The following is a 12,407-nucleotide window of genomic DNA, read 5'->3' on the forward strand; positions in this document are numbered from 1 at the left end:
CATACAAATATGAGACAGAAACATGGATAATATCTTTATATAGACCTGTCTATTGATTATAGATTAATAGTTTTACTGGACAGAAATTACAAAGAACAAATCTGGTTCTTAATCAAATCCTAATGAGTCAAATTGAAAGTGTCATGGAGTCATCAGCCTCATGCCATTAACACTGACATGAAAAATAATATTGAAGAAATAAATATATCAAATCTAATTAAAAACATAAATAAGTGATAAGTTCTTTACTATTATGGTCTGTAAGATATATTTATTCTCAGTACTACACATGGTCTCAACAAACCCATGGCACTTCAATAATATTATTTTACCTTTTATCTGGAAATAGTGTCTGTTTATTCTTGCCATACAGTCTCTGTATTAAGCTTTGATCAAAAGGTCTTGCCGTACCAGTTTATTCCTCTGTATTTAGTTTAGTTTCTTAGTTTATTCTTGCATTTTGTTCTTCATTCATTTCCATTTAGTTTCCTTTGATCAGTATTATCCTCTCGTGGTTTATTGCTATGTTCACTTTAGTTTCTTTCCTGTTGCTAGATTTATTTTATCATTTATTGACCATCAGTAATCTTCACTCATCACCTGCTGTGCCGCCTAATCATCATGTTTCACATCATGTGTTGATTTTTCACTGTTCAGCGTCGGATTCTCTGTTTTTATGCCATAATTCACATCTAGTTCGTCGCTCCGTTTCAGAGTTTTGCACAATGTGCGCGTCTTTATTATTTTAACCCCTTAAGGTGCAGGGTGGTCGGGAAGCGTATCGATGGGGAAAAGGCAGACTGACATAAACCTTTTAAAACAACAGAAATAATTTCTGCAATCTGATTATTGAAATTTAAAAGTGCTGTGTTGTTCTATCACCCCCGTTTCATACCGGACCTTACAGCACCAGTGTTAACGCTATAAAATGAACGCCCTTTATCGTGGTATCACAATGGAGGGATTTCTTTATTTAAATGGGTTCATTTTTCAGAGGGATACAAAGTGAGGGTATCGTGATTTTAGCTACCAGTAGCAGGAGAACGGAGCTGCGCCAAGAAGCTAATAGAAGCTAACAAAGACTGAATAGAAGGAGAGCTGCCATTGATACAGTGGCAGCCAAGCATGATTTAATGTTACACAATACTGTTTTACCAAGTTGCTCAGAGTCTAAACTGGCATTGTTGTGCATTTAAGGTGTAAAGTTTACCTTCGACCAAACGCCCCCCAAAGGAATCCCAGCGCCCCCCTTTTGTAAAAACTTCCGCCAGGGCTCCCTGCCGTCCTCTGAACGCCCCCTGGGGGGCGGTACTGCCCACGTTGAGAACCTCTAAATTACAGTCAGAGAAAGAGAAATGTTTAAGACATTTTAACTGCGGCAAAGATATCATGGCCNTCAAAAAATATTAATCAGAATAGAAATTGAGCTAATTTTAATTTATCATGCAAATAATTTTTTGTGACTATTGCAATACATTTAAAGATGAAACATGCCTTTCTTACAAAACAAAACTTTGCTTGATTTTTGTAGACTGGAGGTCTCCAAAAATTGTTAAAAATGAAATAAATAGAGGAAAGTATGAACATCATATATCATTCCCATCAACAACAGCCTGTCTGCTGAGGTGTAGCTGGGGGAAAACTGAGATAAAAATACCGTTTGCTGCTGGAACCCAGATATCTTACTTTTGAGGCTATGCCCAGGTGGCCTGGCCTGTGCAGAGACGCATGGAGCCAACTACATCGTTATCCACATCTACTGTTGTAGGATGAGAGCAGAGCAGGCTTGAAACAGGAATTTCAATCAGTATATTTACTGCAATGACTTTAAATTTTTCCAAACATTTTTTTTTGTTTGTTTATTCATGATTATGCTTTTGTAGGTTCCATTAAAGTGAAGACACTTGTGAAAAAAAATAATGTCAGATATTGCAGTACCTCCAGTTTTTCTCAATTTTGCAGAAATTCACTCAATCAACAGATCCCTGCATTTTTTGGTGCTAACGCATAGCTTTGAGTTTACTGCAATTTTTTGCAAAATTGATAAAAAAAAAAATATTGTGTTTAAGTGGTGCTAACACCCACCTGCCGGTGGCAGTATTTCTTACTGCTACTGCACTGCTAGCTCAGCCTTACTTGATATCAAGTTATACTCTGCGATCAATATGGCAATATGCAAAAAGTTGCATTTAATGTCAAGTATCACAAAGCTCTTTGCAAATATTTATAAAGTAGCACCACAAAATCAGTGATTTTGATTGGGAAAAAAAATCATAAAAACAGTCATGAAATCTCAGAGGGCCTGATGTTAATATAGTCCTCAGCAAAAGTAACCATACCCTGAGATTTTTCCTATTAAGACATGTTAAAAGTACAAATTTCAAGGTGTTTTACTGGGAATTTTGTCATAAAACATGAAGTAGTGCATAAATGGCAGGAACAGTTTTTGCAAAAATAAAAATACATGTATTTCTATTTTGACGAATTTTCTAGATCCACTAAAACTCTTAACTTTCCTGTATTTAGCTACACCCATCTTTCCTCAAAGAGGATCGCCTCCGCTGCCTTTGGTGCCAAAAACAGCCTGAGAACAGGATCTTGTAATTGTGTAAATAGGATGATAATTTGCATCATTACTTTTCTACAAACAGGAGATTTGATCTGACTTAACTTTAGACGGTGAGAAAAATGTGAATGTGATTTTTTTTTTTTTTTTTTTTTGGTGTATGTAAACTTCTGATTTCAACTGTGCATTCTCAATAGAATCCATGATGTTTGTGGCTTTAAAATGACAAAAGGTCACATGTCCAAAGAGTATGAATACTTTTGCAAGGCACTACACTGACTGGACACCTTTCACAAGACAGCACCTTCCTTCCTGGAGTCCTTGAAATAATTTAAATGAAAACTTTGTAAGCTGAGGAAAGTACAGGAATAACCTCCATCTGAGGCTCTGGGAGCTGCTCCTGAATCTCCCAGAAGAGGCTGAACAAGGAGAGTGAGACCTGAGCACTTCATCCATTCATTATGTCCTGTCCAAACACTTTACCTGAACTCACAGCCTGACGTACCTATTGTGTATCAGAGGCTTGTAGCAAAGAGGAACAGAAAAATGGATGCCTGGTTTGATTGTTTTTCAAAGTCATTGTTTTCGTTTTAAAGTTCACCTCTTTACAAAATACATTATGTGAAACTGGGAAGAAATACAACAGTAGATGCTGCATGGATCAGAACTGTAACAATAGGAGTACGGTAGGTTAGGGGTCCCAGCGTGGGTGAGCTGTTGATACCAGAATGACCAACACAACCACACAGGCTGATCTGGAATAGATGCTTGTTGAAGAATGGTGTGGCATAACGCAGCAGTGAGTGAACAGCATTATTAACCAGATTGATGTAGTTGAGTTATAGTTCTTTCCTACTGTCCACCCAATAATTTTGGGGGTTACATTACATGAGCCAGCACAATCAGACTGAAGTGACACAGAACTGGATATGGGCTATAACTGTCATGCTCCTGAACCAGACCATGTTAGAAGTGACTTACCTAGGTAAAGGAGAATAGTACTGGGCTGTTGCTTGGTGTCCACATTTTTCTCTTTAGATAAGTTATTTTTGAGTTTTATTTAGAAATTAAGGTCCCAGGGTGCAGACACACAAAAACTAGCCTGGCTGTTGCATTCCTATGCAAATCCACTTGATTTTCTTCTCCCTTCAGAGTTTTGTCTGAAATTTCTCCGACTGAGCTCGATTTCTCCGGTTGAATTTCATCCAGACCAATCAACAAACAGGAGGAGGAGTTATGAATGATGAAGTTGAGTTTCTGCACTTTTAGAGTTGTAGTCTTCCTGTAGTCTGTAGTTGTAATTTGGCAATGGCAGCGGAGTAAGTGAACGAAGCCATTCAGTGCATGTTGGCAAGACTTCCAAATATTGAGCAATTACAGTCAGAGCAAGAGAAATGTTTAAGACATTTTAACTGCGGCAAAGATATCATGGCCTTTCTGCCCTCTGGGTAGTTTACAGCACTTGCAATTTCTGGAAAGCTTTGTACCATAGCTCCTTTCATGTTTGGCCAAATGTTAGTGGTTGGGTAAAATCAAATCCAATGGTTTCAAACTTAAGCAGGGCCACGCCTCCACAATAGTGACTCTTTATGAAGCAAAGTGTAGACCAAGGAGCTGGTTTTTATTAGGCTAACAAAATGCAGGTTCGAAGGTGAAGTTTCTGAAGTTTGTCATTACTGGGAGAGCCATGTCATTTGCGGGTGTTGTTTAAAATCAGCTTCGTTAAGAGGGAGATTTAATTTTCCAGAAGGACTAGGCATCGGCCCACACTGCCGAACATACCTATAATAAACCCTGTAGAGAATCCATGGGGTATTGTCGAAAGAAAGATCAGAGAAACCAGAACAGAAAACACAGAAAAGCCACAGACTTAATATAGTACTGCATTGGTGCAGTAATTAATGCCAAAGAAACCCCAACGGTTAATCTAAAGTAAATGGACATACTCTCATTAGGCCCGCATTTCTGTATAAAAACATCTTTAGTATTATTTGCCTTTATCAGTCTTACAAAACATTGTGAATTTCTAGGAAACAGAATCTTAGGCTTTCATTAACTGTTAGCTCTAAACACAAAAAGCAATTATATTTATTAGCCTTATATTTTTAAGGTCCAACTGTAGGTTTGCTATTAACTGAACTTCTAAATCACAGGCAGACATCTATAGGTTTAATTACAGCACCCATAAAATTATGTGGTCCATTTACAAAGGACAATATCTATCAGATCCAAATAAAGAAATGTTGATGAAAGAAAACTCCAGAACAATTTGTTATTCAAATGTGATAGATCAGTTTTATGGTGCCATACTATAATACATCTTCCCTGTAAAGTTTTCTTTAGAGTCCCTCATGTGTTTCTGAGTAATAAATGTTCTCATAAGGAGAAAAGTAAGAAGAGTGCTCACTGGTTTTTCTGTGTTACCAATAAGGAACCATACAGCCATTTAACATATTCCTGTTGGAAAGGGTTTTTTTGTCTCGCTGGTCCAGACAGTGTGGTTACATAATGTTACATCATTATTATGTGGAAGTGCATTTCTGCTTTCCAGGATGTGGCCCCATAAGCTGTTTATGTTACAAAAAATTGTTTTAACTGACTTTTCTCCTTTCAAAAATAAAGAAAAAGCTATTTGTGGTTTACTTGGTTTAATATTTCAAAGATATGTATGGTTTATGTCTTAATGTTCAGTATTTGACCTTTAGACATGGTATAATACATCAAAATAAAGTAAGACTGCTTTGGACTTTATTCAGTATGTAAAGAACTATGAACTACACACTCAAATATTGAGCCTAATTCACACAAAAAAAACCTCTGCTGTACTGTACCTCTAATATCTCACAATAACATTTAAGTATGCAGCAAAAAAGTAAAATCTTGTAAAGAACTAATTCTTCCAAGTGGACGTTTAAAATCTTAGCAGAGGAGGAAAAACTGACCCGCTCTCTTCAGCCATTTCAGTTATTTTCCAAAGAGTCTGGAAAAGCAGCTACAATTGAAGTGCAGTGGGGAAAGAAACACCCTAGATGAATGCGTTATCAGAAACTCCAGCCCTGCTGCTAATCTGCCTTTCCTGAACAAGATGTCTGAGAACCTGCGTGCCTCCACCTGAATAAGTACCTGCTCTCATGGCATCTGTTTGACATTTCCTGTCTGCTCCCCCTATCTGGTGTTGAGGTCATAAATGATCTCCCTATAGATACCGATTCTGACACACTCCTAATCCTCATACTCATGTCGTTCGCCTTATTACTGATTGCTTTAAGATTAAATATCATTTAGGAATTTGAAAATATGACTTGGACTGCTTGAGGATTTTTGCTGCTACCATCCAGTGCTGATGTTTTTCCTTATTTTAAGAATCTGATACTGCTTAGCAATAAGAATGATGGTTTATGCATCTGATCTTAGAGGCAAAACATATTTTTACATTGTTCCCATAATAGTTTTCTACTATAGTTGGCCTTTTATCCAATAAAACATAAAAAAAAGAAAAAAAGATGTAGGAGGTGTGTAAGGATGTGTAGTAACTGTGATTACTTTGATTCAGGTTCTCTTTTGGGAGGGAAGCTCTGAGCAGCGTGAAGCAGACAGGGTGAGGGTTACCGACAGCACGGCGCTGCTCTCCGGTTTAAAGAGCAGTACGGTCTACCTGATCTCAGTGAGAGCCCAGAACAGTGCCGGACTTGGACCCTCTAGCCCCTCCATCAGCGTCGCCACCAAGAAACCACGTGGGTGCACACCAAACACCAGACAGATGTTTCGTTCCATCATTTTCTCTTATTTGCTTGCAACATCATTTTCTGCTCTTTACTTTTTCATTTATGACCAAACAGTTAAAATCCCATCTGTCTGTACAATTAACACATTACTGCAGTCTTCATAGCAGGTAGCTAACATATACTATCTACCAGTTAGCTATTGTGATGGTCAACTAGCTAACAACTTGTCAGACTTCCAGTGGTATTTTTAAAAGAACTTGTATTCAGTACATAAAGCATGTTTATTTTAGAACTATAGAAGCTTCATAAGGAAAAAAAAAAACAGTAAGCTTTTTCAAGTAATAAAAACTTTTAAAAGGGCAGTAAAGTTCAGGCTGACTTATGCATGTGATTCATAGCTGCGATCCCTTTTTTCTTTTATCCTTTTTTTTTATCCCAGCTGAAATTTCAGAAAAAGGTCATATTTGTCCTTGATATGCAGAAATGAAATGGCTTTTTGCCAAGAGATTTTCTGCTGCTCATACTAACCTGTGCCCAACGCTGAAGTCACTTCCAACTGGTATCTGAGAATCAGAAGTGGAGCACATAGGAGAGGAACAAGCTGCTGGGGGTGATGTGAAAATTGCAGAGTCAGATAGCATCACTTTGTGAAACAAGGGAACAGGTCCTGTGATGTTCAGTTTTCGGTTTTAGACATCATTCCTCCTGGAAACGGTTGGTCCCTTCATTCCGGTGGACATTACATTATCATGCAAAATATCCAGCGCTACTGATCAGGTAGATCAGTTTACATTTACAGTAGGATCATCACCACTGTATGGCTAAACTCGTTTTAATAAAACTGGTGGTTTGACTCAATTAAAATTTTTTATGGCGTTAATCACATTTTAATTGAAAACAATATATCAACAAAATAAGCAACATTCTCAATTGAAAAACTGTTTTTGCTGCTAAATTATTGAGTAAGTAGATGTACGAGTTCCACGACAGACATTTATTGTTTTTAATCAGTTTTTTAGATTATTCAGTCATCAGATTGGTGCAAAGTGTTATTATAATCGTTCAGCTTTGAACTGTTTCAGGAACAATTGATCATTCATGGAACATTTTTGAAAAAATCCTTCCTGAATAATGTTGACTGTGGATGGTGACGTTAGCATGAGATGCTATATTAGGCTTCAATAGCTTCACCGATAGGCTAACTCCAACAATTTGCACACAACAATAGTCTTTTCCAGCATCCAATCAGATCACTTTAAGCAAAAGTGGTCCAAGTGAAGCGACTTTGTCTTGTATTGCTGCTGTTTGCAGCTGTCGCTTGTGTGTCAGGCACACCAGCATTCCAGAAACATACAAAGGTTTCACTCTGAAATATTGTCTGTAAAAAAAATAAAATTAAAAATTAAAAAGTGACGAAATTTTGACACGTTACAATCCATATTAATAAATCAGTCCAGAATGTGACTTCAGTCTAAAATGTTCTCAGAGGCATCTGAAAACAGGTTTGATGTGCTGGATCAACAACTCTCTATGTGCAGTCTGCTGCATCACTTACAGGAAGTTTCAAGGGTCTGTATACTCATTAGAGTAGACACCAGAAAAACCTTCAGAACTTTAGTGCAGTTTTTGGAATATCTTTAAAAACCAGGAAACCTACCAGGTGTATCCTGATGGGTGAGGCATTAATTATGGTTATTCAAAAGTGAGGGCTTCTGTAGTGAAAACAACTATTGATTTGATCAATTTACAGCCTTACAAAAACAACTGCATATGACAAGATTCTCTCAGAACATTGAATTAAATCTCGAGATGCATTTTTGCACTCAAGGATGACTGTAAATTTTCTACTAAAGGTACGTCTGGCCGTTTTCTGAAGTGGTTTTCTGAAAGATTACAGGCTGATAAATATGGGAAACGGAAAACCATCTAATTGAAACAGAGGAAATGTAGATACAGGTTATGAGTTTTTAGATTATTAGACAATTTTGGCAAAATGCAAGACATCAATAAAGAAAAATTCCTATAATCAGCAGTGGTCTGACAGCTGTTACTACTTCTGATTTTTTTCTTTCTACTATGGAATGTACATTCATTCCTATTTTCACTTGATTAAAGTTCCTTTATATAATTAGAGCTTTATGATTTTCTGTCTGTAAAATGAAATTAAACAAAGATTTCTCTTGCACAGTATTTTAATTACTGACCATGATTTTTTTTTTCAGTCCTTTATATCTGAATGAATGTTTATTTTGGTAATATTAAAAAGACTCGAGGAGCCAAGGTCTTAATGTTAAAAGGACCAGTGTGGAAGCTTTTGTTTTTCTTTTTTGAGCCATTCTGTTGCAGATTTGTTGACGAGGGATCAGGTGAACTGAACCCATGAAAATATTTCTATCTCTGTTGATAGAAAAGCATAAAGGTCTTCTCGCCTTTCTACTTTCACGGCAGACAGAACATGACAGAAGCTGGACCAGAATAAAAAAAGGGATGGTTTAATAATTCTATTTTCCTCTTATCTTTGAAAATAGACATGTTTCAAAATAAAGGAGCATCTTCTGAATATCTGGCATCTGAGGGGAAATGAGCAAAAATCTGAGGTCAGGTCAAAAGTTTTAATTGTATGAAAAAGATACGTGTATAAACCTTCTTTTTTGCGTGCCTCACTATTTCATATCAAAGACATTTTATTTTGAAAGGTATGCAGAGAGAATATAAAAACAGTTTTTAAATTCTGAATTCATTAGTTAAAGGTAAAAGTCAAGCTAATAGGGTTTTATGTGGACATGGAACTGAACCTTAACTTCTAAGTTTTTACGCTCGCTTGAGGCAGTTTGTGGCCGTCCAAAGACGAGTAAAGCTGTAAAGGGAAGATGGAAACACATTTACCAAATAAGTTCTGATGTTCTGAACTTTCCCATTCATTGCGCCTTACCTGAGAAAGTCCAAAACTCCAGCATGGAGAGGAGAACTTTCCATGTTTTCTTATTGCAGCCTCTCCATCTGGTTTGTGACAGCCATGTGTATCTGACGAAATTATGTTTTGTGTAGCCTGGTTGATTTTGCTCCAAACCAGTAGATAAAAATGCTCCTATTTTGCATTTTTCGTTTTTATGAAACTCTTTTTGCATCACCTGTCCTTAATGTTTTCTCTTTATCTCAGCAGACAAACACAGGACTGATTAGTGACTGACCAGTAGAAAACTCAAATCGCCATTGGATAGTTCCATGTTCCAAACCAATGCTGAGCAAAAACAGAGCAAAGGTCCATGTCACATCTGTCAAAATACATGTTGAGGATCCCTAGGTATTGTTGGAAAATATTCCGTGGACAGAAGAAACGTCCACAAAATTGAATTTGTTGGTATGTGTGTGTTGGTTTTGCCACCAAGTCTGATGAAAGCAGTTGTTAGGATTGAGAGGCAGCTATCTAAAATCACATTTATTTCAGATAGCTAAATCATACTACCATTGACTACCTGCATTTTGTAATTACACACCATATCGGTCTGATGTTAAAATCTATTGGATGATTTGAAACATTTATGTGTAATATAAAAGCTAAATCATCAAAAAAATTAAATTGCTTTAGTCATAAGAAGTTGGAGTGAAGTTCAGAAACATGGAGAGTTTCTAGTGTTTCCACTAGTGTTGAAAAAACACAATTTCCCAATTGCAGTGTTTCCATTCAATAAGAAATGCAGTTAAAATTGCATGTGAATAAGTTCATTTATGCAATAAATCATTAAAAAACCTGCAGCACCATCATCCTCCTACCTCTTCCTGTTGTCTTCATCTTTTCCTCCAGCGGTAACAACCAGCTGCTGATCACATGACTCGTGCAATTTATAAAGTACATGAATTTTGAAATAGCCAAGAAACCACCTCAACTTTGCAAAAAACGTAATCAAAAAACCTGAATTTTTTCGGAGGTGCTGTGTTTCCGTTAAGCAAATTTATTTTTGCAATTCCGATTTGTGCAATTATATGGTCAATGGAAACGCAGCTATTGAGTTGATCATGAAAAAAAATATTCTAGAGTCAAAAGGGAGGCCATCTGTTGAACTGACAGGAAACCAACCACAGACTGACTGAAAAAGAGAAATGAAGATATTGCAAAGTCCAGAACCAAACCTGAGTGCAGCCCTATTAGATGACCTCAATGTTATAAGAAAGTGTAGATCAAAATTCCCCCACAATGATGTGAGAATCTAATACAGAAAACAACTAATTCATGTTGATTCTGCTAGGAAACTTGAAGCTATAAGCTAATGAAACATTGGGTGCACTAATTTTTTAAGTGACTGAGCACACAGATAGGACTGATATGATTCTGGGTTGAATGAGGACAAAAGAGGACTCTTACCACTCTCTTACCACTTGTTTTATAAAAAAGCAGCGGTAACATTGGCAGGCGAGACCTCAAAGGCGAATAAAATAAAGCTTCATCTTTTTCTGTGCAGCACTACAAATGCTTTCCTCTGAGTCCTTTCTATGGCTGTAATTCCAGAGTGCAGCTATTCTTATTCAAGTTTTCAATGAACGCTCCAAGGTCCTGCTGTTTTTAGACCGCAGAATAATTCCTACATTTTTAGTTCTGAAACAGGTCTGTGTTTTTGATGCTCTTTTTAATGTCGCTTCTTGAATATTTAGACATTAAGCTGGCATTTAAAACATCACAGATCAACATACAAATGCAAAAGAATTTTTACAGCTGTTTCACATTTTCGCACATTACAACCACAAGCTCTGTATTTACTGGGATTTTATATGACAGACCAACAGAAAGTAGTAAATCTAAAAAGAAATGGTGTTGTGTGCATATTAATCCCCTCTTTTCTCCAATACCATTCAACAGGTGACTTCTCTTGAGATGTGTGTAGTTTTGGGTGTTTTCACTCCTGACAGTCTGGTAGATTTGGTTCCCTTGGGGAACAAAACTACAACATGTTACATTTTCAATGTGAAATGAAGCAAAGCCTTCATTACATCCTGTGGGGCCGCTGCACCAATAACCATTGAAGGAATCAACACCAAAACATCTGAAGAAGAAACTGAGCTCAACTTTCTTCTTCACCAAATGTAAACAAAATGGGGTTGTGTCAGATGTTATAGATTGTAGAATTTCTCTTTTCTGACCACAAGTTATCTCCTGCTAGCGCTGGACGCACGTTTGTCTTGGTTAGATTTACTCAGGATTCCCTTCACTACAGTCTGCTCCCTGCTTTTGGAGCGGTCGCTGGTTCGCTTAGCGTTCACATGTGTAGGAAGCCATGTGAGTTCACTTCAACTGAGGTTGGAAATGGACCAAAGTTTGCCGTTTTGGTTTGCATCACAGTTCCAGTGCGTATTCACACCTCCCCAGACCTACCAGCTCTTCTAGTCAAACAAACAAGACATTGATTAAAGCGGACTAAATGGGGCTGGCGTGAATTCCCCCAATCCACCTAGTTGCTAGGTGAATGTTAGGGTTAGGGTGAATTCACATCAGCCCTGTTTAGTAGCTTTAATCCAACTCCCAATTCCTTTGACTAGAAAATTCAGTTTGTTTGGGGAAGTGTGAATGCACAATGGAACTCTGAGGTGGATCATAAAAAAGCTAACTCTGGTCTTGTTGCTAAATATGGCAAGAAAGTTCATGAGTTGGAAACAGTGGGGTGACTATTATTATCTGCAAAAGTGCAGACATGACCTGGTGGGTGGGCCAATCAGTCAAACCTCCCTCACAGGAAGAGGACAATGGTTGATTTTTAGACTTTTGCTGAGGTGGATAAGATCAGGAGATAAGATGAGCTTCACATGCAAGTAGAGGTGTGCCGATCGATCGGCTACCGATCATAACCGGTCGATTTCCGTGAAAAAGTGTATGATAGGTGATCGCTGATCACAGTCTCTTGTTCCCGATCACACAAACTGATCACCTGCATCTCATTTCCAGCCTGCCTGTGCAGCTGGTCTCCTCTTTCCTTCACTCTGCGCAAACGCGCAGCAACAAATCCTAACCGATGTGGTGTGGAACTATATCGCACTGAGTGAATGGGGAAGTTTGCGTGTTGCGGCGGAAAATGGGCTCTTTGCACCTCAGCTTCCGCGTTCGGGGTAAAGCGGCTCGATTGTTT

The 12,407-nt window shown here is 37.7% G+C and overlaps 1 protein-coding gene across 1 annotated transcript in view; it reads left to right on the forward strand.

The window, feature by feature from the left end:
* cntn6 (contactin 6) overlaps positions 1-12,407 on the forward strand; it is a 168,812-nt gene that overhangs the window by 147,954 nt on the left and 8,451 nt on the right. Inside the window, exon 23 of the mRNA XM_016675751.1 lies at positions 6,120-6,300. Within this exon, the coding sequence (XP_016531237.1) occupies positions 6,120-6,300 (181 nt within the window). The remainder of the gene's footprint in view (positions 1-6,119; positions 6,301-12,407) is intronic.

The sequence above is a fragment of the Poecilia formosa genome, unplaced genomic scaffold, assembly GCF_000485575.1.
Source record: "Poecilia formosa unplaced genomic scaffold, Poecilia_formosa-5.1.2 Scaffold121, whole genome shotgun sequence".
NCBI classification, from domain to species: Eukaryota; Metazoa; Chordata; class Actinopteri; order Cyprinodontiformes; family Poeciliidae; genus Poecilia; species Poecilia formosa.